At 40.7% G+C, this 26306-nt stretch overlaps 1 protein-coding gene across 5 annotated transcripts in view; it reads left to right on the plus strand.

Annotated features, from left to right (window-relative positions):
- LOC140491339 (NADPH--cytochrome P450 reductase-like) overlaps window positions 1–26306 on the plus strand; it is a 143171-nt gene that overhangs the window by 100299 nt on the left and 16566 nt on the right. For 4 of the 5 annotated variants that reach the window (XM_072589374.1, XM_072589376.1, XM_072589375.1 and 1 more), the window contains 7 exons: window positions 8230–8278; window positions 10069–10197; window positions 12926–13075; window positions 15553–15677; window positions 22015–22104; window positions 22637–22735; window positions 25728–25844. In XM_072589374.1, coding sequence (XP_072445475.1) covers window positions 8230–8278; window positions 10069–10197; window positions 12926–13075; window positions 15553–15677; window positions 22015–22104; window positions 22637–22735; window positions 25728–25844 — 759 coding nt within the window. Of the gene's footprint in view, window positions 1–1001; window positions 1336–8229; window positions 8279–10068; window positions 10198–12925; window positions 13076–15552; window positions 15678–22014; window positions 22105–22636; window positions 22736–25727; window positions 25845–26306 lie in introns of those variants that run through there. The other variant, XM_072589377.1, reaches the window with a different exon arrangement.

A 26306-nucleotide genomic window follows, 5' to 3' on the forward strand; every position in this document is an offset into this window, starting at 1 on the left:
TGATTGAACGGAAACTGCAGGAATCAACTTTTACCTTTTTCGTACTTTTCTCTAAACGCCCAGATTAATATTACTCCGTTACAAAGCTCCCTTATTTCACTTGGGAAGAAAACGAGTCGTTTGCAACTTGCCTCTTGGGTTACCAGGGAACTTTGACAGCTCTGATTAAAAAGGAGCATGGAGGGAGATGGAGACAACTGCATTTCATATGTGATTGAGTCCGTGAGAATGTATGCATGTTTTTTTTGTAAGTATTTAACATTAAGTCATCAGTTTGTACCATTCATAATTTCTTTCTTTCTTCTTCCCTGGGATGTGGACATGACCAGCAAGGCCATCATTTGTTGCCTATCCTTAATTGTCCCTTGAAATGGCTAACTTTGTGGTGCTTCAGAGGGTATTTAAGAGTCAACTGTGTTACTATTGGTCTGTGGGTTAGACCAGGTAGGGATGGCAGATTTTCTTCCCTGGAGACATTAGTCAACTTGTTTTGTTTTTGCAACAATGAATAGTATTCATTGAATTCAGATTCTGCCAAGAATTTGATCCTCTGCCCCATGATCATTTGTCTGGGCCTGTGGATTATTAGTCCTGTGATGATTATATGCTATCGTCTCCTCCCAAGTCATTTTCAAATCCAAGTAATTTGAAACAATTCCTGCTCTAATTTTTGCATATAACTAGCATGGACCAAGTGCTTAGTGGGTTTAAGTGTGGCGATTGTCACCAGATATTTTTGTTTTCTGTGATCATTGATGTGATATATCACCCACTGGGACGGTGAAAAGAACGAGGGAGTTTGTCATGAATAGAAATCTTTTATGATGGATTACGTAACCATAGCAGCGGGCCTCCTCTGTTCAGTCCTGAAACAGCTGCCTTTCAGCTTAGTTATTCTCCCCGAGAGGTCATTGGATGTGATGAAGCCGTTGCTAAGGGAAACACAAGTACAGAAGAGGGGCATATTGCAAAATGATTTATACATCGAAAGACACAGCCAAGTACAAAATGTAATTATTTGTTAATGTAACCACTAGAATGTCAGTGGATTTTGTGAAAGCTGCAGTGACAGTGTAAATATGGATCACAAATCAGTTCGCCTGGCATAAGAGATTCCTCAGGGGAGTCACTGAGGCTTTACTTTCTCACTGTTGTAGACAAGGATCTTGATTGTGAAATGATGAATGGTCTGTAACATCTGAATATAGTGAAAACATAGCATAAATAGAGGGCAATTCTGCCTAATCTGCAACTTGCACGATAGACTGAGAAACCTGAAACTGGAATTATGGGCTGCATTTTCTCAGTTCGCCAGCATGAAGTAGACCTAAGCAGGTTAGTGTTTGTCTCTTACTTCTGAAACCACTGTGCAATAGAAAGATGGCCTGAATTTGCTGCCTTATGTTAAATATGTGCGATTACATTGCATGTTACCAGATTCTGAAAAGTTGCATTCGGTTCTTGATTGGCATCATGTGTACTGGATGCACAAGGCGCAGCTAATAAATTAGCTTTATCCTCTGCCACCAGCCAGTGGGATGCTCTGAGTTCCCAGGAGCTATTCTTTGGCTCTGGCCCTTGAACAAAAATCCAACTTCTGCTTGCAGTGGAATTTTTATATTTGTCAACAGTGTAAGTTTGCAGGGGCAACCTTATGATCATTGACAGATACACAAAATTGGGGAATAAATTGTTTAGTGGGGGGGTGAAAAAACTGATGTAGATTTACACCTCTCCAGGTGTATTGATTGTTCTGAATTGCTATGAATAGGAATTTGTGTTGTGCATGTATGGCATGGCCTGGGTTGCTCTTGTGTGCATAGATACAGTTGCATGTGGGCAAAAATAATGTTGTTGTTTATTATCCATAATCCAAAATGAAAAGCCTGCGTTACTGCAAAAATGGGCTGGAGCATTTCCTTTAGTTCCATTGAATATGTTCCAACGAATGTACCAGCCTTGTGCAAAACAGAGGTCACAGATAGGCAGCAGGCTATCAAAATGTAGATTGAGTTATGGTCATTGTGACTGTAACTCTTCCCTGCTCTCCGCCCCTCCCCCCGCCCAAACTCCAATCTTGAACAGAGAGAAACCTCTAGTCCTTCGAGTTTCAGCACAGCATTGCTCATTCATCTGTGACCTCATATCATACAAAGTAGCAATAGATCGAGTGAATGTCTACCTGCTTTTATATTTGAATTTTTTTTAGGTGTATAAAATTATTTTCTAAAGCTTTTAATTAGCAATTCTAACAGAATAAACAATCCAGCCTGTGTGGTGCACTGAAAGCAGTTTCTCCGGTTACATGCGTACCTTCTCCATCACCTCCTGCCTTCAGTCTGACACCGAAAAGGTCCAGCTTCAGACGTCGTTATATTTCATCCTGTTAAACTCTTGAGCCTGTTGCTTCTATCTTTTTGCAAATGGGGTCATGGAGGAACCAAAACTAGTGAAAATGTCATTATTATTGCTTGTTAAAAGCAAATGCTTTTTAAAAGGTATTACCGGGTGAGTAAAACAGCGACTTGTGCTAACATTCAGATTCACCTATGAAATGTGGGAATTAAAATGAAAGTTATTGCAATAGTCAGCGCATAACCATTATCATAAAAGCCCAGGTAGTTCACTAATATCCTTCAGGGAAGGAAATCTGACTGTATTTGGTTTGGTCTACATGTGATTCCAGACCCGTGGTAATGTGGTTAATCCCTCAATTGCCTGCTGTTGGGCCAAACAGTTGAACGGTGTCAAGGACAAGCAACAATTGCCAGCCTTGCCAGTGGTATCCATGTTCTCTAGGAATTGTAGGGCGGGGGGGGGGGGGGGGAGATGCTGCCATCTCATAATTAGATGGCTCTCTTCTGATTGCGATTAATACAATTGAATGTCATTGCAATAAAGGAAAAAGGTATTTGCTGTTTGTGTAGGTGAGAGATTTTGGAAATGCTCCATGCACAGAAATATGAAGCTAACTGTCAATTAAAGTACCCTGTGTTATTTACACAGCCTTAGAATAAGATATACTTTACCTTTTGAACTGTGTTCTGCACCAGATGGAGCTAAATTCATTTGATGCATTGAGTGTCTTTTACATTGATTTCAGAATTTTGATGCAGCAACATGAGTTCAAGGTTTAACATAGTGGGGAATGAGTCATATTAATGATTAGTACACCAGGGTAATTTACCCACACATGCACAGCAAGGAAAAAAAAATCTAGTTTGTCCTCTGTGGAGTTAACAAAAGCTTGTTCTGATTTGGGATTTTATCCATTAACAAGGTGACACCCTTTTCCAAACCCTATCTGTACATCAAACAAGCCAAACCAGAAAATAAGGTTAATGAGTCTTGTCTGGGTTTGATTGCCTACATTGTTGAGACTAGAAGCTAGAAGACTATAATTTGAATAGTGATCGACCAAGACAGCTGCTTTGATTCCTAGCAATGTCTGACTGCAGCTACTTGCATGGAAGACTGAATAGCACAGACATCAACTCTTATATCAGACATCTTACTGTCAACAGGATTTGGCTGTTATATAATTAATCAACCTTTGTTCGGTTTAGCAACTAATCATTGTCTCGTGTTTTGAGGCCAAAGCAAAACATAGGAACAGAAATGAGGTAGTCAGTCTCTTGATTCTATTCTGCCATTCAATAATATTATGAAATTAATGATTTGATTTATATTTCAACACACTCTACCTGCATAACAAGAATCTATCAGTCTTATTTGTTTATTTTGAGATATTTAATTGAAATGCCTAAATGGCTCTTTTAGAAGATGTTTCACATTGCTCTCTGAGTGAGTGCTTTGTGACATTTCCAAATGTTCTAGGTTTATGTTTCAGGTCATTCTCCTCTTTCCTGCCCCTGCCCCTGCCCCTGTAATCTGGTCTTTCCTTCAATGATCAAGGGAGGTAGTGTTGAACACCTGAATTGGATCACCTTTCCATGTGCAGAAAGTGGTTAGAATGTGTAACTTAACACCATAAGAGGTAGTGACAGGTCAGGGCTTCCCAACCAGTGGGTCAGACCAGTGAAGTCACAGGATAAGGTTTTGGGGTCATGAACTCTGAGACAGCAATGGCTACTGTGAGGTTTGGACTGATTCCTGGCAGCTGCTAGGCCTCTTTAAATTCCTCCTGTTATTTTGTTGGCTGTGGCCTTGGGGATTGCAACAGTGAGGCACTGCATAAAGAGCTTGTGAATGGGTAGGTGTCTGTTTTTGTTTGAGAAACCGTGCCTCTATACCAACTACCACACAAGGGATGTGGCAAAGTGTAGAATGGGAAGATAATGGAATCCCTACAGTATGAAAGCAGGCCATTCTGCCCATCAAGTCCACACTGACCCTCTGAACATCCCATCCACAGTCACCACCCCCACCCACAGTGTCTCTCACTCACTCAGTCCCAATGCACTCAAGCACCCCAACCCCACACAGCCACCCTCGCATCTGTCTCCTGACTCGCCGCCCTCCTCCCCATCCCTCGCCCTCTTGTCCCCTCCCCCATGCCCTCCTCCTTCTCCTCCTCCCCACCCCCCCACCATGAATGACTTGCATGAGCAAGATTTGCATTCACTTGAGTATTGAAGATTAAGCAGTGATCTATTGTGATGAAGAAAGATTTCAATCAGGTGTCTGGAGAAAGTATTTCTTCTGGCACTCCAGAACAAGGGGGCATGGACTTAAATTTGAACGAGCCCCTTTTGGTGAGATGTTCAGAATCCGTTCGCAAAAACGATTGTGGATATTGGATGCGCTCTCCCTCCTCCCCCACCCCCCGCAGTAAGCTGTTGTCACTTGGTTAATTAAAAATTTCAAACCTGATCTTGTTTGTTTCTGTTTTAAAGAGGGCAACTAAAGGATCTGGAAGCCATCTGTTCAAATGAGTTCAAAAGATCTAATTGATAAAGTTCAATGGGCTGAATGGGCTCATTCTATTACTGTGCCATCAGACATTGATTGCTGATTTCTAAGTGGTATACTTCTGAGAGAGTCATATCAATTGTTTATAAAATTTAAGGCCATGCCATATTTATCTGTAGTTCTAGCCATAGATTTGTCTGACCTTATTAGCTGAATCAACTACGATGCTCTACAGAGCAGGGAATAATTTCTCCTGCAGCATTTTACTTCCATGACTTCCTTTTGTCACTGGATTTCTTCTGTGCCTATTTGGTGGTTTTACTGGTTTCAGGCACAGCATTGAAATGCAGTAAACACTGCCTCCCATGCCTGGAGTCAGTGGGTCTTAGTCTAGTTGGCAGGTGGTCACATGACAGCTACCTTCTCTAGGTGAACCATGAACAAACAAGTACAGAGATGGTACAGTTAGTGAAATCTGTTTGCTCTTTACAGTAGTTTACATGTTCTGTTTTAATTCTATCTTCACTACTTCCCACAAACTGAATTGGAAATGTTTAACTCGGTCGCATTTAGGCGAATTATTTTCTTGTCCTAATTTGAGCATTGAAGGGATCCAAAATGTGGCCTAGCTCAGGTCTCTGATTGTACCGATCGACAAACTGCTTTATCAACAGCAACATTTCCAAAAGTTAAATAGTCTTTGAATTTTGTTGAATCATCAATGTTAATTTTGACAAATTGATGTAAGTCAAAATTGTATTTTATCAAGTCTTGCATGCATTTAAGTCATAATCTAACAACATCTAATCTAATCTAAACATTTACCTTACATTTGCCTCTGGTTGGCCTATTCTCACTGCATAACTCCTCCAAACATGGTTTCTGTAAACCCTTTATTCCTGCAACTCAGACACTTGCATCCAGTTGGCTGACTAGGTGACATGATAGTTACCCATGCTGCACTCCCTATTTCCACAACAATCTCAATACTTCTGCTCCATCAATCACACTGCTGCCTTGATGCCTAAGACTTCCCCTCTTCTCTATCCGTGGTCTTCCTGATTGTGGCTGGTTAACTGCTCCCTTGACTCACTTGTCTGGCTCAAACTTCCAAGTTTGCTGAAACATTTGCTGCACTGTCTCGTGTGCACTCTCTCTGGGCAAGAGGGAAGCTTAGGTTAATGGATGGATGAAGACTGGTAATGAAATGTCATTCTTTCCCTCTTCTTGAGTCTACATAAATGTAGAACAAGAGGATGTTAGTGAAAACCCAAAAGCACTTTCACTATGTTTGTGGCACGCCTTTTTTAAAATTCAATCATGTTTAATTGTGTAAAGCCGTTTTTCAACTTGCTCATTATATTGTAAATTAGATTTAATATAAAGTACCTCTCTCCCATTTGTACAGAAGTGTTAGTGATGTAACTCTGTCTCTGTCAAACTTAAATATTTCAGAAAAGTAACTAAAAGAGTCTCTAAGCCAGTTCAATGTGTTGCTGGAAAAGCACAGCAGGTCAGGCAGCATCCAAGGAGCAGGAGAATCGACGTTTCGGGCATAAGCCCTTCTTCAGGAAGCAGGATTCCTGAAAAAGGGCTTATGCCCGAAACGTCGACTCTCCTGTCCCTTGGATGCTGCCTGACCTGCTGTGCTTTTCCAGCAACACATTTTCCAGCTCTGATCTCCAGCATCTGCAGTCCTCAGTTTCTCTAAGCCAGTTCAGCATGGTGGTAGACTTTGTTCATGTGACTTTATTGGCCTGTTTAATATCACTGTGGTTTGATATGTCTTGGTGTTGTATTTTATTTGGTTAATCAATCCTATTGGAATTATGATCTTCATTTTTTTGTTTTGAAATTGCTGCAATGAAAAGAAAAGCTCAGCATTTAATTGATGCCCCAGCAATTGAGATCAAATCATAAACAACTTCTCAATTTATTTTAAACAGTTATCTGCAGGATTTCAGTGAAGCCAGATATGATTTCTATGTTATCTTCATACTAAGTGTGAAAACCATTTGCAGTTTAATTTTCCTATGGTTTTTCAGTTGTTTGGAAGGAGGTCAGACAGTGTCCGTGTGTGTGTTTCTGTTATGGTGGTCATAGTGAAGAATGGTGTCCTTCTAAGGCCCCAGTGGACTTTTTCAGGTAGTCACTGGAAGATAGGTTTGTTGTGTGACTCAGAATCATGGAGGTTATGCCATTCTTTTGCCAAGGTACAAATCAGTACTAAGTATCAACTGAAAACCTGAAATGCTAATTGCTCTGATTGTTGGCTAGATATGATGCATATTGACACCTCATGCACAAACTGGTTGGTGGAGTTCATTGGTTGCTCAGGGTATTGTCTTAAAGGCACATAAAATTAAAGCTGTTGGAAATCAACCCTCAGCCTCCAACACTCCAGGGAAAACACCCCCAGCCTATTCAGCCCCTCCCTTTAGCTCAAACCCTCCAACCCTACCAACAGCGTTGTAAATCTTTTCTGAACCCTTTCAAGTTTCACAACATCCTTCCTATAGGAAGGAGACCAGAATTGCACGTAATATTCTAAGTGGCCAAACCAACATCCTGTACAGCCACAACATGACCTCCCAACTCCTATACTCAATGCATTGACCAATAAGGGCAAGCATGCTAAGTTTCTCCAGTAGTTTCTGTTCTAAAGGGATAGGATTGTTTTTGTGATTTTTTTTTTACTTTTTGTGTGTAGCATTGTGTAGCTACATTTTGCCCCATGTTATTTGGGATTGCTCTGTTGCCCACTGTTTTCCAGTATTTTGTATTCCTCTACCTGTTCTTTGCTGTTTGGAAGTTCCTCAGTAAGATTAGCAAAGAAACATCTCTGGAATATGCTCATTAGAAACTGCAACTGCTCAACATATTTCATGCAACTCTATTATAACCAGCAGCCTTTCAATACATCAGATTGCACTGGATTTGACCACAAGCTATAGGGGAAAGTTTTTGATTTGTGCACAGTGAAGCTCTGAGAATTCGTGGGTACTACATTTCTTTTAGCTAGATAGTGAGCCATGCAAACAATCAGCAAATATAGAGTGGACCAAATGGTTTATTTTTGAGACAAAAGTTTGTGTGATATGAATTTAGTGATTTTGTGGAAGAAACATATTGGTGCAAGGTAAGTGTCTGGCTGCAGATGCCTGCTCTTGTAGTTTTTAGGTAAGCGTGCAGTAGATAACCCTAGTGGTTGTTCAAAAGCTCATGGGTGAAAGGATATTACTATTCACTGAGCCTGTTTTCATGTGCAGCAATGTGAAATTTATGGACCAGATCTTGCTGAAAACTCTACGTAAACCTCAGACTTGTCTGAATAATTGATATATCTGGTGTTTGCAGGGTACCAACAATACGAGAAACCAGTTTCATTGAAAAGATGAAGAAAACAGTAAGTGCATCTTTCACTGTGATATTCTATGGTATAATCAATTGGTGATGAGAGAGAATCGATCCCCTCCATAAATGTTCTGTCGCCCCTAATTGCCTTGTGCTAGTTTCAACTTTACCCAGCAGCTGGGTTTGATTTGGTTATGTTCTGAATGCACATTGTTGCTGTTCTTATGTAATTCCACAAGAATCTCTGTCAAGTTGAAAATCCCAATACCTGTAATCTCTTCTCCATAACTTCTATGGATTGGTCCTTGTCCTTCTCTGAAGCCCCTATCAGGTTTAGAATTGTAGAATCTTACAAACCCGTAGTACTGGAGACCAATAACACTAGCACTGAATGTTTGAGGGAGCTATCAAGCCCCCTCCCCTTCTTCTGTAACCCCATAAGTTTCTTATTCTTGAGTACCTTTTCTATCTCCTTTTTCATTTAAGAAAAACAAAATTATACAACCTAAAAAAAAATCCACTTCTGTCACCTCTTCGGTTTAAAATCTTGGCTTTTGACAACTGAATATATCAAGAACCTCCTAATCTTTCCTCTAGATCTTTCTGCCAAGATGTATGGCCTTTTTGTTAATTGAGCCATTTTCAAGAGAAAATAATTTTTCTCTAACTACACTATCAAAATCTCTCCATCTTGAAAATCTGTTGTACCATATATTAAGCTTCTCAGTGCCATGGAAAACTGAAGTCCTTCATCCCTGGAAATGGGCTGATAAACCACCTCTGCTGCTCTTTTTAGGGTTTGTACATCTTTCCTGAGGTATGTTGTCAATGCCTGTCCCACACCACTTCCAACCCAACCAAGTATTCAGAAAATTTCCAGCATAATCATTTGTGGATGTAGGTTTGCTTGCACCTAGAAGCATGGCATTCCAACCGGAACTCAATCAACAAACACATCGCGTTAGACCCCATCTACCACCTTCTGAGAAAAGGAACCGGAAGTGACTTCACCACAGGATATAACATCACCAAATCCAAAGAAACCCAAACATATAAATAGAAAGCAGGGCTACTTCGCCTGAGGTCCACTGAAGATGTTACCTAGTAAGGTAACAAAACATCTGGAAATGAACCTTTCAGCTCAGCGAGCAAACCTGCATCTAAAACCTCAAACTGAGCTGCAAATCTTCTCAAAACATGCTATCATTTGTTGCTTTATGTTCTGCTTTTAAATCAAGTACAGTATACATGTAAAAGTCAAGTTTCTAAGATTTAACTTTTAGTCAATAGGTTTTGAGGGGGAGAGGTCGTCATCTACAGGATTAACATTTGGGAGCGGTTAATGGGCACTCGAGCATCACCTGACTATCTCAGATTTGTCTGGTCAGAGATTATCCATCTCTTCCACAGCCCTTTGGTTCCTGTATCTGAGCTAATCTGCGATCCAGGCTACTATTTTCCAGTGCGTTCCCTTCATTAGTTTTTTCCTTCCAATCTTTTTCCTTCACCTTGAGCCACTGTGGTGGGATTTCATTTGCATCCTCCAACACCTTGCTCATATGACTAACTGCTCCCTCACATGAATATCTTGATGGGTACGATCAGTAAACTGTTCGATTATCAGTCAAGCTCAGTCCTGTTCTCATCAAACATTTGTACACGTGTATGTTAATGCTATCTTACCTCAACATTAAAGATGCTTTGAGATCCTAATGACATTCAGTACTGTGGGAAAAAAAAGCTGATAGACTGTGTCCATGTTACACTAACTGCTGAGAATGCCATGCACCAGCTTCAGAGATCCTGAAATATCTTTGTGCCTTTATGTATTCTTCCCTGCAGGGAAAAAACATAGTTGTGTTTTACGGCTCTCAAACAGGAACAGCAGAAGAGTTTGCAAACAGACTGTCAAAAGATGCTCAGCGGTATGGAATGCGAGGAATGACTACTGATCCAGAGGAATATGATATGGTTAGTATTATGTTTTCATGACCACAAAGAATTTGAGGATAACCGAACCTGAAGCTGATGATAAATATACAGAGGAACCTCGGTTATTCGAATATCAATTATCTGAATTATCCGGACGGTGTTCGACGGGATGGGGTCTCCTGTACAGAGTGTTTTTTGCTTAGTCTCCTGAATAGGAAGCAGACTTCACAGAAAACTCCAAGCTCCAGAGTAAATCAGTTAACTGGATAATTAATTATCTGAACAAAATAGTGCCCGTCCATCTCGTTCGGATAATCGAGGTTCCTCTGCACATGTATCTCCCTCAAATGACATTTTTCTGATGTGTTATTTGAGATTATGAATGGTCTGTCGTTCACTGTGACTGTAATTGTCTCCTTTTCTGTCTTCTCCCTTTAGTCTACATCAGTCTTTGCCTGAAACTCTTTGGTGTGTCTCATTGGAGCTCATCCTCACTGTCATTCAAGAGACTTCTATATAGCATTGGCCGTTCAAAAAAAAAGAGTTAGTTATTCAGCAGTTTTAACAATCTTCTTGAATAGTATAATTTATTAAAGTGAATAAACTAGCAATAAAGCACAATTTTGTTAATCAATTATTATTAAAGAAGGAACTGTTTCACGTACAGAGAACAAATCTTCACAGAATTGTCTTACCTGTGTGTGTTAAAAATGGTTCTGTTGAAATGAGATACTCAATTACATGAAGCAAGACTTGTTGACCACCGTGTACCAGAAATAGTAGACTAGTGTATTCAGCTTTGTGACTTCTCTTGAGATCAAAGTTTAGTGACTTTCAGAAGCTGTGTGCATATTACTGCTAATGCAATGATATTAATTGCAGCAAAAACAAATTTCTGGTGTGGCTACACTAATAAATGATCATATGTCTGACCCTATTCTAGGAAACAGGGAATGATGACTGTTCACTTTTAATTTTGCAATGAAGTATTTAGAATTGTCCCAGAGTGCTGGTAATTTCCCTATAATATGATGGGACAGATGCTGAATTCATAATTAGGAATCGGCTATGTTAAGTGTGGCTGACAGGGAAGCAACAGTGTCAGTTTAGTGAAGGCATATCCTGGAGGGCAAAATTGCACCATTATCAGATGGCAGTAGAACATTCATACAATAAAACCTTGAACGAGTGAACAGCCTTTTAACTATTAATAAAAAGTATTCGAAATTCTCCTCTTAAAAAAAAAACTCTATCTTAAAGGAAGAGTTCTGAGTGATGTGCAAAAGTTTGATCAATGGAGGATTGTTAGGAAGAGTCTCTGGTGAAAAGAGGATAATATTTTCACCACCAACATGGGTAGCTTGAATTAAGAAATTTCCTGACCAGCAGACCTACCTCGGTTTACTGAGCCCCACTACAGTCCATTTTCACTCCAGGGAGATATCGGGATGGAAGCTAATTCTAGAAGCTGAGCAGAAGGGGCTGCAGGAGAGCGCTGAGGCAGGACTAGTGAAAACATCATCCAGTTTGTTGTTTTGAAAACTTAGGGCCTTTGTAGCCTCATCCTTCTCAGACCTCCATAGGAACGGAATTTTACTGCCCCCTCCATGTTAGCCCATGTTTCCCACCCACACCACTGCCTTCTCATACCCTTCTGCCATCATTGTCACCATTTCCCGTGTATCCACAATGGGCAACGGTCAGGAGCCATATGGAAATGAAAAGAAATTAAACTCTTAACAATCTAATGGAACTCTCATTTGTACACACTCAACACTGTTTTTGAAAAATGGGACCCATTGCCATGGCAGCCATGATGCAGTGTTGATGGGCTTTGGAAATTGGTTATGTGATCAAGCCTTCTGACCTGTGCCTGAGATGTTCCACCTCCCAGTGCTGACTGCTTTTCAGTCCCAGCAGTGCCACCTTCGGTCAACAGGTATAAACTCTCCCTTTCCCCAAGACTCTCATTTACAAATTCTGCACCTTAAACTATCTCAAAATTTTCCAGGTGACCTCTGGAAATTGTAAATACAGTGCTTGGTATAGTAGCCTACATTGGGATGTAGGAGCGAACATTACATTTTTGAACCTGAAGTGTATATTAAATTTTAACTTTATTCTACTGTTTAACTTGCTTAATCATTCACACGAAAAGCAAGATAATGCAATTGCTCATCAATGCGCAGAGAAAGCACCCTCTAGGATTTAAAGTACACACTCTAGACTGATAGTTTATGGTGTAGGGGGTGAGGGCACGCTATGTTGTCAGAGGTGTCACCTTTGACAAAAGAAAGGCCTTGCTTTAATTTAGAGACTTTGCAACTTCAGATTGACCACTCTTGAAATACTTTCTGAAGTTACTGTTGTAATGTAAGAAATTTGCACCTAGCAAAATTGCTCAAATAGCAATACAATAGTCAGGTAATTTGTTCTAGAAATGAAGACTGAGGGGATAGGCATTTGCCAGGAGCACAAACTTGACTCTGTGCTTGCCTGAACATAAAATATCCCATGGTGTGCTAGAAAAGAAAATTTAATCTGATGTCTTTGGAAGCAATTTTGCCATCTATCAGTTCTACCAAAAACCTATGTCTAGCCCCATTTATTTACTGTATGTCAGACCTTAATGGATATTGACTATTGCTTAACAACGTGTTGATAGTGAATATACTTCAAGCATGATCCATTGGCTATTAAGCATTTTGGGATTATTGCATTTGACTTTTGATCGACTTCTGTGCAATTTTCTATTTTCTCCTTTCAGTCTGAACTAAATCGACTTACAGAAGTAGAGAACTCACTAGCAATTTTCTGCATGGCTACATATGGCGAAGGCGATCCCACTGACAACGCACAAGATTTCTATGACTGGATGCAAGAGACTGATCTAGATCTAGCTGGTGTGAAATATGCAGTAAGTACTAGAGAAAAATGGACAAAGGTTCGTGACTTCTTGTAAAACCAAAACTAATGTGTAGATAATTTCAGAGCAACATTAAGACTGGTGAATTGTACAATCTGTGTAGTTAATGAAATGCAATTTGTAGTATATTCACGTCAGGGGGTGAATGTAACTTTATTTTGAAATGTTTCTTTCTTGTTAATAAAAAGTAATCTGTAACATATATGTTGCAAATGTAGAAATTAACTTGCAAAATCATGCATTGTGAATCATAGTTTAAAAAACATTTGCTCATGTTTTAGATCAGATTAGATTAGATTACTTAGTGTGGTTTAGTTTCTCGAGAGTTCTGTAGACAAACTTCAATAGATTGATGTCCCAAAAGCAGCTTGGAATTTCTGCTTTTTTAAAAAAAATTCATGTATGGATGAGGGTGTCGCTGGATAGACCAGCGTTTATTGCCTTCCAGGCAGTTAAGAATCAATCACATTGCTGGCCTTACCAATTTTGGTCTATATGTGACTCCAGACGCCCTGCAGAATTTCTTCCCTGAAGGGCATTAGTGAACCAGATGAGTTTTTACAACAATTGGCAATCATTGTATGTTGCCATGAGGCCATCTTTTAATTCCAAATTTTATTGAATTTAAAATTCAGTTTGTCATGGGATTTGAACTTCTGTCCACAGAACATTGGTGTGAGATTCTGGGTTATCAGTTCCTTGACATTTACTACTGCACCAACACTTCTCTCATGTTTTGAGGCACGATATGTGGCAGACATAGCATACTTGGGAAGAGGACACTGCAACTGTGGTTCAATGGTAACTCTCTTGCCTAAGAATTGGTGGGTTCCAGCCCCTACTCTGGGATTTCAATACAGAACCTATTTCAGAAACGCCCACTCTCTCCACCATAGATGCTCAGTCGCAGCACTGTGTGTCATTTACAAGATGCATTGCAGAAATTCACCAAGGAACCTTTGATTGCACCTTCCAAACCCATGACAACTTCTATCCAGAAGGACAAGGGCAGCAGATATGTGGGGACACTACCACCAGCAAGTTTTCCTCCAAGGCACTCACCATCCTGACTTACAAATATATCACCACTCCTACAAATATACCACAAATATATCACTAGGTCTAATGCCCTGGAATTCCTCCCCTAACAGCATGTGGCTCTACATACAGCACATGGACTGCAGCGATTCAAAAACAAACTCCACCACCACCTCAAGGGCAGCTAGGGATGGGCAATAAATGCTAATCCAACCAGCAATGCCCACATCCTGCAAAATGAATTTAAATAAACACGTGATTTAGCACCTCAGGTTCCTAAAGCACTCAATTAGTGGTGTTTTCCTCACAATGTTTGGGTCTGTTGTGAAGATTCATTGCAATGAGTAACCAGCATCTCTTGCCAGTGTTTATCATTGATGCAACATGGCTTCCAGGGTGATAGAAAATGAATCAGGTAGGTCTTTATCTATCTCTATATAGCAATTCCAGTTTTCCATTGAAGCTTAATACTCTCCAAGATGGGGATTACTGCAGCAGAGTCCCAATTCCCAGAGAAGGTGGTGTAGCGGAGTGAGGGTGAATTCCAGCAAGTCTGAGGACTTGTAAAAGCTTTTGAATTTGCCAGCAGGATCTGGAGTTTTAATTCTGTTTCCTGCCTAGCTGGTTAGGAAAGCAAGGGCCAATAAGTTTCTGCCTGGCCCCTTGGAAACTCTCCCTGACAATTAGAATGGACTAAGCTCGTGTTTAGATAAGGTACAGGGAGCTTTCCCCCACTGATATGCAATTGTGCTGGGTAAGGGCGAAACTCCCCATTGACAGACTGAATGTATCTTTAAGGATCATTCATCATTCTCCACAAAGTAATGTAAAAGTCATTTATCCCATGGAACTAACAGTCCTTTCCACTGACTGCTTTTTCTGACCCATAAGGAATGTTTTCTGAACTGCCAACTGTTGATTGTGCTGTCGGAGCCTGAATTCAATATGCTAATGAAGTTAGGGATGAGACTCTTCTCAGCCGGACTGTGGTCTTCTCCACTTACATCTGGGTCAGCTGCAAAAGAGTGAAAGATGGGTATGGTGCTTCAAGCAATCTTTGATGAGAGGGTGGTGGTCAAAGCAATTAATAAATTCCATTGATTGTAATCTGCTACATTTGAGGAAAGGCAGACGAAGGATAGGAAAATCAATCTTCACACATAATTGCGAATTGAACTTGGATACCCAAACTGCTGTGGTCTGAATTTTTAAGTATACATTGTCATTTAGTATGTAGACCCTCAGGATTATTGAAACATTATACTGCACTTTGATTCAGAAATATGAAAAGTCTGGTTTGTGGGGTTTGGTCCTCATAAACACTTCTACAAACTGTAAGGACATTTCACTGAACTCATGTTTCCCAAACGAAAGGTAACAATCGGTCCAATATCTGATTGTTAAAGAGTTTAAAATTTGTTTTCTTCTAGGTCTTTGGACTTGGAAATAAAACTTATGAGCACTTTAATGCGATGGGCAAGTACGTAAACAAGAGACTGGAACAGCTGGGAGCAGAAAGGATCTTTGAACTGGGCCTGGGCGATGATGACGGCAAGTGAGTGCTTTTGTTAGTCAAAAGTTTATGAAAATGTCCGTTTTTTTTTATTTTGGCAAGCTCTTTTTAGTAGAGTGTTATGGCCTTTAGGGTTTCCGAACTGTGATGCAAAGTTTAACTGGTGTTTTCTTCTATCCCAGTTGAAAATAGAGTTGCTTGTCTACTCCAGGTTAATATTTTTAATTGCTTTGTGTTTGAATGCTACAACAATGGTTTAAAAAAAAACTAATTGTTTTCTTTTAAATCAAGCTTTATACTTTAAAATGTGATGTGTTCAGTGACTGGGATTGTTAAGTTTGTTTCATTTGAGGCCCAGATGCTGCTAGTGGAAGGCTTTCACAGTTACACGTGACTTTCATGAACTAGTCACAAATGCTGCGGTCAGACTAATTGCTAAGATGTGAACTGGCACAGTTCAATGCTGATACCATTCATGAGGTACAAGAGAACTGAGTGATTTAATGAGGCAGACCAGTTAAGTGTTCTTTTGAGCAAACAGTTACATCTCTAAATTAATTGTAAGTAAAGGTCGCTTGTATGCTTGAAGGTATTGTTCCTCTGCAGTGGTTTACGGTATACAGACACAACAAAGCAAGTTATTGCCAGGCATTTTTCTTCTTTCCTATCACACCCCATTTTATTTAATAATGTATTTAAAATGAATTTTAAATAAATATTGTTATGACACATGACAATTTCCAACTAATATAAGAACCAAATATTGTGAATGTTGGAAAACTGCAATTTAAAAAAAAGTGTTGTAAATACTGCCAGGTCTGACCGCTTCTGTGAAGCAAAGAGCAAAGTTGACATTTCAGTTCAAAGACCTTTCATCGAAGCTGTCATCTATCTGATGAATTAACGGTGTTTCTCTCTCGGGAGGTGCTGCGAAACCTGCTGACCACTTAGAGCATTTTATTCAATTTTTAACTAAATTGATGCGGTCAACTTTCATTATTTTTAGACAGGTTCTTGGAAAATGACAACCTGTGCTAACCTAAATAAGGAAGATTAAACTCCTTGATAGTCGTACAGTGATGAAAATTAATTATCCTATGCCAGCTGAGCCTGTGATGACCTTTAACCAGCTGGAGAGCCTGCTGTGATTATACAATTTGCCTCGCATCATTTTAACGATGAGTGTGTGAATGGCATGAGATTATGATTTTTGGTTTTGACATGCTGTCTCCACATAGGCATGGGCGATTTGCTGTAAACGTTTCTTGTAATGAGTGACTTATTGTATTTGCTGACCTGAGCTATGAATAGTGCGGCACATCTTGGTGCACTGGAGAGTTACCTGTTTCAGGAGGCAGTCGTACCCTGTAGGTTAAATACTTCAAATTTGGCCAGTGATTAGGGACAGGAGGATGTGAGGCAGGTGGCTGGATTCTGAATTTAGCATTGGAGGAGCCTCAGCTCTTGATCTTGTCCAATGGGTTTGAGTTGCTTGCTTCCCTGTGTGGATGAGGAAAAGGACTGTAGGGAGGTTGGGCAAACTGACCACTGCGCCATGGTACAGGAGTCCAGGCGAAGCAGAGGGAGCAAAAAGAAGTGGGAGGGGATTCTGTAATTAGGCGTAAAGATAGCATCCTTTGTAAGTATTATTGAAAGTCCTGCATGGTGCCTTGACTATTTGGTGCCAAGGTGAGGAACATTGCTAACTGGCTTGAAATGATACTGGGAAGGGAGGGGCCAGTGGCAAATCCAGTTGTTGTGGTCCATGTTGGTACCAACAACTTTGGCAAGAGTTCCTGTTTGGGGAATATTGAGAATTAGGAGCAAAGTTTTAAAAACAGGACGTCAAAGGCTATAATCTCTGCATTATAAACTGAGCCAGGTGCAAATTGGCATAGAGATAAGAAAATTAAGGAAGTATCCACTTGGCTAAAGGAGTAATGTTTGAAAGAACGGTTCCAAGAAGTCAGATAAACGTGATTCTTCCCTTAAAGCCAGGCTGGCTCTCCCACATTTGTCCACATGATTATTAAAATTAATCCAAATGATTTGATTCGAGAAGTTTCTGATGTTAATATGACAGCTTTGTAATTGCTTAGGACCTTCTCTTGTTTTTGAAGAAGGGTGTAAAGTTTGCAATGTGTCAGTCTTCTAGCACTGTCTAGGGAAGTCCAGGGAAGATGGTGGCCAGAGCCTTTATAATTTCTACTCTCCCTTCCTTCAGTAGCCTTTCATGCATCTTAATTAGTCTTGCTGTCTTGTCAATTCTGTGTGCCAACAGCTTATCCAACATAAGGTTGGATTAAGACCATAAGACATAGGAGTGGAAGTAAGGCCATTCGGCCCATCGAGTACACTCCGCCATTCAATCATGGCTGATGGGCATTTCAACTCCACTTACCCGCATTCTCCCCGCAGCCCTTAATTCCTTATGATATCAAGAATTTATCAATCTCTGCCTTGAAGACATTTAGCATCCCGGCCTCCACTGCACTCTGCGGCAATGAATTCCACAGGCCCACCACACTCTGGCTGAAGAAATGTCTCCGCATTTCTGTTCTGAATTTACCTCCTCTAATTCTAAGGCTGTGTCCACAGATCCTAGTCTCTTCGCCTAACGGAAACAATTTCCTAGCGTCCACCCTCTCCAAGCCATGTCTTATCTTGTAAGTTTCTATTAGATCTCCCCTTAATCTTCTAAACTCCAATGAATACAATCCCAGGATCCTCAGCAGTTCCTCGTATGTTAGACCTACCATTCCAGGGATCATCCGTGTGAATCTCCACTGGACACGTTCCAGTGCCAGTATGTCCCTCCTGAGGTGTGGGGACCAAAACTGGACACAGTACTCCAAATAGTGCCTAACCAGAGCTTTATAAAGTCTCAGTAGCACAACGGTGCTTTTATATTCCAACCCTCTTGAGATAAATGACAACATTGCATTCGCTTTATTAATCACGGACTCAACCTGCATGTTTACCTTTAGAGAATCCTCAACTAGCACTCCCAGATCCCTTTGTACTCTGGCTTTACGAATTTTCTCACCGTTTAGAAAGTAGTCTGTGCTTGTATTCTTTTTTCCAAAGTGCAAGACCTCGCATTTGCTCACATTGAATTCCATCCGCCATTTCCTGGACCACTCTCCCAAACTGTCTAGATCCTTCTGCAGCCTCCCCACTTCAGTAGTACTACCTGCCTGTCCACTAATTTTGTATCATCGGCAAACTTCGCTAGAATGCCCCCAGTCTCTTCATCCAGATCATTTAATATATAACGTGAACAGCTGCAGCCCCAACACTGAACCCTGCGGGACACTGCTTGTCACCAGCTGCCATTCCGAAAAAGAGCCTTTTATCCCAACTCTCTGCCTTCTGTTAGACAGCCAATCCTCAATCCATACCAGTAGTTCACCTCGAACACCATGTTCCCTCACCTTGCTCAGCAGCCTCCCGTGTGGTAACTTATCAAAGGCCTTTTGGAAGTCTAGATCGACCACATCCACTGGGTTTCCCTGGTCTAACCTACTTGTCACCTCTTCAAAGAATTCCAACAGGTTTGTCAGGCACGACCTCCCCTTGCTAAATCCATGTTGACTTGTTCTAATCCGACCTTGCTCTTCCAAGAATTTAGAAACCTCATCCTTAATGATGGATTCTAGAATTTTACCAACAACCGAGGTTAGGCTAATTGGCCTATAATTTTCCATCTTTTGTCTTGATCCTTTCTTGAACAAGGGGGTTACAACAGCGATCTTCCAATCATCCGGGACTTTCCCTGACTCCAGTGACTTTTGAAAGATCTCAACCAACGCCTCAGCTATTTCCTCAGCCACCTCCCTCAGAACCCTAGAATGTAGCCCATCGGGGCCAGGAGATTTATCAATTTTAAGACCTTTAAGCTTTTCTAGCACTTTCTCTTTTGTAATGACAACCATACTCCACTCAGCCCCTGACTCCCTTTAATTGTTGGGATATTACTCATGTCCTCCACTGTGAAGACTGATGCAAAGTACTTGTTAAGTTCTCCTGCTATTTCCTTATCTCCCATCACTAGGCTTCCAGCATCAGTTTGAAGTGGCCCAATGTCTATTTTTGCCTGTCGTTTGTTTCTTATGTATTGAAAGAAACTTTTACTCTCATTTCTAATATTACTGGCTAGCCTACCTTCATATTTGATCCTCTCCTTCCTTATTTCTCTCTTTGTTATCCTCTGTTTGTTTTTGTAGCCTTCCCAATCTTCTGATTTCCCTGTGCTCTTGGCCACTTTATAGGATCTCTCTTTTTCTTTAATACATTTCCTGACTACTTTTATCAGCCATGGCTGTCTTATCCCTCCCCGGATAATCTTTCTTTTCTTGGGGATGAACCTCTGTACAGTGGTGTCCTCAATTATACCCGCAAACACCTGCCATTTTTGCTGTACTGTCTTCCCCGCGAGGCTCTGCTTCCAGTCGATTTTTGTCAGTTCCTCTCTCATGCCCTCATAATTACCTTTTATTTAACTGTAACACCATTACATCCAATTTTGCCTTCTCTCTTTCAAACTGCAGACTGAACTCTACTATAATTATGATCATTGCTTCCTAAGTGTTCCCTTACTTTAAGATTTTTTATAAAGTCTGGTTCATTACATAACACTAGGTCCAGAATAGCCTGCTCCCTTGTGGGCTCCATGACAAGCTGTTCCAAAAAGCCATCCTGTAAGCATTCCATGAATTCCCTTTCTTTGGATCCACTGGCAACATTATTTACCTAGTCCACCTGCATACTGAAGTCCCCATGATCACCGCGACCTTGCCTTTCTGACATGCCTTCTGTATTTCCCGGTACATGTTGCGTCCCTGGTCCTGACCACTGTTAGGAGGTCTGTACATAAATCCCACTATGGTTTTTTTGCCTTTGTGGTTCCTCAATTCCACCCACACAGACTCCACATCATCCGACGCTATGTCATTCAATGCCACAGATTTAATTTTGTTCTTAACTAACAAGGCAACCCCGCCCCCTCTGCCCACCTCCTTGTCTTTTCGATAAGTTGAAAATCCTTGGATGTTTAACTGCCAGTCCTGACCCCCCCTGTAACCACGTCTCTGTGATGCCTACCACATCATAATCATTCACGATAATCTGTGCCATTAGTTCATCTGCTTTGTTATGAATGCTATGAGCATTCGGGTAAAGTGCCTTAATGCTAACTTTCTTAACGTTAGAGATATTGGAAGTCATAAGATGTCCTAAGTTATCCTTCCTTTTTGCTGCATTACCAGGATGCTGCCTGGACTGGAGAGGTTGACTGAGCTCGGACTTTTTTCATTGGAGAAAAGGAGAAGGAGAGGGGACCTAATTGAGGTATACAAGATAATGAGAGGCATAGGTAGAGTCGATAGCTAGAGACTATTTCCCAGGGCAGAAATGACTAACACAAGGGCTCATAGTTTTAAGCTGGTTGGAGGAAAGTATAGAGGGAATGTCAGAGGCGGGTTCTTTACACAGAGAGTTGTGAGAGCATGGAATGCGTTGCCAGCAGCAGTTGTGGAGGCAGGGTCATTGGGGACATTTAAGAGACTCCTGGACATGCATATGGTCACAGAAATTTGAGGGTGTATACATGAGGGTCAGTGGTCGGCACAACATCGTGGGCTGAAGGGCCTGTTCTGTGCCATACTGTTCTATGCTCTATTACTTCCTTGTCAATTTTGAACTCTTCTGACTGAGTTTCCTTTTCTTCCACCTGGATCTGGGTGACATCTGCTTTCTTGGTAAAGATTGATATGAAATTGTAACCAGACCGCTCCTTTTACTGCTCTTTACTTCCTGTTTAATGTGCTTGTAGAAGACGATGGGATTCCCTTTGTTTCCTGCCAGTCTTTTCTCAGCATACCTCTTTCTTTCTCTTTGCTTTACCATCCTTTTTCAGAAAGGGGTGTCACGGGTTTAGTGTTAACTGCACTACGCTGAGAAGCTACTGTCCTGAACAGTATCTAAAATGGCAAACCAGTTCTCCAACGGCGCTCCAGAGACTTCAGAATTTACCTGCCTGATTCCCTGGATTTGTCAGGCAGTCGCCCATTCCTCACCTATTTGCAGTGTGACTACCTCCCTGACAAATGTATCTTCTGTCCACAGGCCAGGTATTGCCCTGGCAGTAGGAAGGAGACCATTACAGAGCAGCAGCCAGTTCAATTTCGATGGCATGGTGTTCATACGGTGATGTGATTGGACAGTGACTCTCGCTGCTAGATATGTGGCAAAATATGAAGTGTGGCATTTATTCACACTATACCCTGTCATCTCATTTTGTATCATTCCTAAATTATAATCCTGAACACTGAAATGAGTTTGCAGTATAATTAATCAGAGATCTTTTTCTACCTGTCAGCTTGGAGGAGGATTTCATCATGTGGCGTGAGCAATTCTGGCCAGCAGTGTGTGAGTATTTTGGAGTTGAAGCCACCGGTGACGATTCCAGGTCAGTGCCACGTTTAAACAACAAAGGTCATTTTATAGATCCTGGGTAAATTCTTTGATCTGTGTCTCACTGTAAAAAGAGCTGGACAATGGACAATAGAACGGAACTGATCCTAGTCGTCGGGGGCCAAGAGTCTTACACTTGCAACTCGTTAATCTCAAAAGTCAGCTTACTTCAGTGTTATGCATTAGAGCTTTACATAATTTTGACCAGTGGTATGCATGGAATTGCTATAATACCATGGATTTAACCAATTTCTGATATTTCATTTACATATACTGCATGAACAATGTAGTTCAATCAATGTTAACAAAGGGGTTGGGAGGAATATCTGCAACGTATAATAAAAAATATCCAAAAAGCCATTGGTTGCTTTTGGTCACAGATTGTCACTGAACTTTCTGCTGTGGAGGCTTGAAGTTGCTATCTAAATGATTTTGATAACCAAGACTAGTTTATCTTGTCAAGTATAGGGGTTGTTCGTGCTTTGTTGATGCACTTTAAAGGTAATGTTGCATCTACTGCTTTGCAGCATCCGTCAATATGAGCTGGTGGTGCATAACGACATTAACATGAATAAAGTCTACACTGGAGAAATGGGACGTCTGAAAGCTTATGAAAGTCAGAAACCGTAAGTGAATTTTTACAGTCGTCTTTGAATTGTCATTGTTTGTATTGTCGTAACCTGCTGACTCTGTCTGAATAATCTAACAAGCAGTAATCTTAATTTCAGTGCTATAAATTGAAGGAGCTTTGTATTCTCCTGTCAGTGCACTTCTTCCACTTGTTATCTATTATCTGACCCATTTATTGAAACTGGCTAGCTTATTTGGCACAGAAATGCAGTCATCTCGTGTCTAAATTTTGCAACATAGTCAATGCTATAATCATTTTGTGAAGATAAGGATCCTCAAATGTGCTTTCATCTTTCTGGAAAGAGTATTGTAATTCCTTTTTGTGAAATTATTAAGTTAACCCACCACTTGGAAACCTGCCAAACAGCTGCGTAACTGATTGTGTTTGTGTAACAACTTACTTCCTTGTGTCCTACTTCCAAGATAAACGGTACTTCTCAGGAAACAGTTGCAAGCTAAAACTTTTCCCCACAACCACCTGCAAAATACTTCAATAAAGTTACTGAACTTTTTCCTTGCTTGGTAAAATCATAGAACAGTCAACAACAGGATGGGACTTTAACAAGTTGTTACAGATTCTTCCAGGCACGGATAGTTTGCTATTTGATTGCTTCTGAACTGTCCAAAACTGGTGAAAAATTAGCTCAAGGATCTTAGAATCCTCAACAGCAGAGTTGGAAGGGGAAGTACTGAATTTCTGCACCCTTTTTGGAGTGCGCTAATTTTCACCACCTCTGCTCAACTCAAAACATATTGTTCCAAGATAGTAAGTTAGATTAAAGTCTAATTAGAAATGTTCTTGCCCTGTCAGTTTTGAGAACAAAAAACTTCTGCTCTGTTTCTAATTTTGTTTGATGATCTTTGCCTAATATTGTAATCAACCTTTTATTTTCACAGAATAAATATAAGCTTTTTTTATGAAAATTTGCTTAACAACATTTGCCCATAGCCTGGGTGCAGTAATGTCTTAATTCTAAATTTTCATTCTTCTGTTAAAGTTACTCCGTGACCTTGTCCTTTCCTTTCTCCGTGATGTCTTTGCACCCTTCAATTCTCCAATCTCTGCACACTATACAAAAGTAAAATGAAAGAACTCACTGTTGTGTGTTGCTTCAGGAGAAAGCAATGATGCTGTGGGGCAGCACAGTGGTTAGTACTGCTGCCTCACAGCGCCAGGGACCCAGGTTCGATTTGCACATTCTCCCTGTGTCTGCGTGGGTTTCCCCTGGGTGCTCTGGTTTCCATGCACAATCCAAACTGTGCAGGTTAGGTGAATTGGCCATGGTGTTCAGGGATGTGTAGATTAGTCAGGGGTAAATGTAGAGCAACAGGGTAGGGGAATGGGTCTGGGTGGGTTATTCTTCAGAGGGTCGGTGTGGACTTGTTGGGCTGAAAGGCCTGTTTCCACACTGTAGGGATTCTGTGATTCTATGACTTTGGTAATGGTGTAATGAACACATGAGGGCCAAAGAAATAGAATGATACAGGGCATGATGGGAGGAATAGATTAGACTGAGATCAGGCTGAGTCTAGATTGGAGTGGTGCTGGAAAAGCACAGCAGATCAGGCAGCATCCGAGGAGCAGGAAAATTGACGTTCCTGATGAAGGGCTTTTGCCCAAAACATCTATTTTCCTGCTCCTTGGAAAGCTGCCTGACCTGCTGTGCTTTTCCAGCACCACTCCAATCTAGACTCCTCACTTTTGCCCTGAGATCAGGCTGAGTTGAGATTATGGTCAGTTGGCATGAATAACCTGTTCTGTTCAGAAAATTCTATGTAATTCTACCCATGCCTTATAACACTTAGGCCTATGGTATGTTTAATTTACAAAGCAGTTAATTTCCCTTGTTTTCAATGCAACAATGCTGTTTGTCTTCATAGAACATCTAACGCATCCTGTTTAGGGCTACTGTGCAGACTGGTGAATTGATCTCTACTCATTTCATTAAATAGTTGCTGCAGCATTTCTGAATGAAGGGGTACCAAGGTCAGTTCACCATGGCCTGGCCTACTTCAGAACATTACATTTTAAAATGAACATACATTGCAATATCCTTTTCACAAAATTAATGGACCTGATTGATGCATTCTGTGGGAATGCAAGGGCCACTCTTATTTAAGTCATGATTAACCGTTCACCAGGCAATTTTCAGAACTATTTAATGGCAACTTTATTGACCTAATCACATCCAAGCTAATCATGGCACGCCACCTTAATGTCACATGATGTGCCAGGAAAATCTGAGTAATTCCTGTCCCACATGCCTAACCTGTTAATACCAACCATTGTATACGAAGGTGGATAGAGACAGGGTTGTTTACTGAATGGACAAGAAACCATGATTGTGAGACACTCTGCCTATAGCAGAATAGGGGTGTGGGAAACAGGAGAATGGGCTGCATGATGGGGGGCAGGTAAGAACAGTCCAGTCAAAACATCCTGAAATTTCAGTAACTTTTAAGTTGTGAGTTGCCCATGGACAAGATAATTCTCAGAGGAATTATCCCAGTAAAAAAGTAAAAATTAGTGGGATCATTGCTAATTTCTGGCACAAATTGGTCAATTCTTTCAAAGTACTCGTTTCCTTCTGTGATGTATAATCCCAAGATCCATAGTAAGGGATATATTACCAAGTTTGGAATGGTCACAGAAGATTCCCACCTGAAACGTCAATTTCCCTTCTTCTCTGAAGCTGCTTGACCTGCTGTGCTTTTTCCAGCTCCAATCTATCCTCTTTAAAAAGAAAAAATATCAGGAAATGTGGGCTGGAATTTGAGATATTGAACTTTAAAGGGTTTTGGAGTATTGGAAGATTAGGTGAGTGTGTGGTGAACTTATTCCTGACCGAGTAAAATGAATTGGCTTCCAAAATCCATCTCCCCTGCCCTTCAATTTTGTTGCCCTCCGACACCAGTATTGAGCAGTGCTACCTTTGTTCGATATGAGCACCACTCTGATGGTCAAGCCTAATGTTGTTTCCAATTCAGGCCTTACGATGCAAAGAATCCATTTTTGGCATCTGTGACAGTGAACCGGAAACTGAACAAAGGAGGAGAACGGCACCTAATGCATCTTGAGCTGGACATCACCGGTTCAAAGATTAGGTAAAGAATTAAGGACTTTGGGTTTGTTTTTAATGGGACGCTGGTTTCTTCAAATAGTTAAATATTAATCAATCTCATACGTAGTGGGGAATAATCTGTTTTGTATTTCAGTCATAAGGTAGAGAGGAGTATTTAAGGAAAAAGATCTGGACTTTAAATAGAGGATGAGCATAGGCTGATGAATATTCTGAAATATTGTTTTTCCAAAGTAACCACAAAGAACACCTCGAGGAACATGACCTCAAGCATATTTAACCTAAACTGAATTAATGACTTGGAGAGTACACAGATCAGAACTAATTTCTTCACATCAGTGAATCTGAATTTTCTTTTTACTATAGAGGGTCATTCAAGGCTGAGATAGACATTTTAATTAGTCAAGGAATCCAAGGTTATAGGAAGAAAGCAGGAAAGTGGAATTGTGGATTATCGGATCAGCTGAGATAAGCCAAGTGGCCCACT

Source organism: Chiloscyllium punctatum, chromosome 19, assembly GCF_047496795.1.
Source record: "Chiloscyllium punctatum isolate Juve2018m chromosome 19, sChiPun1.3, whole genome shotgun sequence".
Taxonomy (NCBI): domain Eukaryota; kingdom Metazoa; phylum Chordata; class Chondrichthyes; order Orectolobiformes; family Hemiscylliidae; genus Chiloscyllium; species Chiloscyllium punctatum.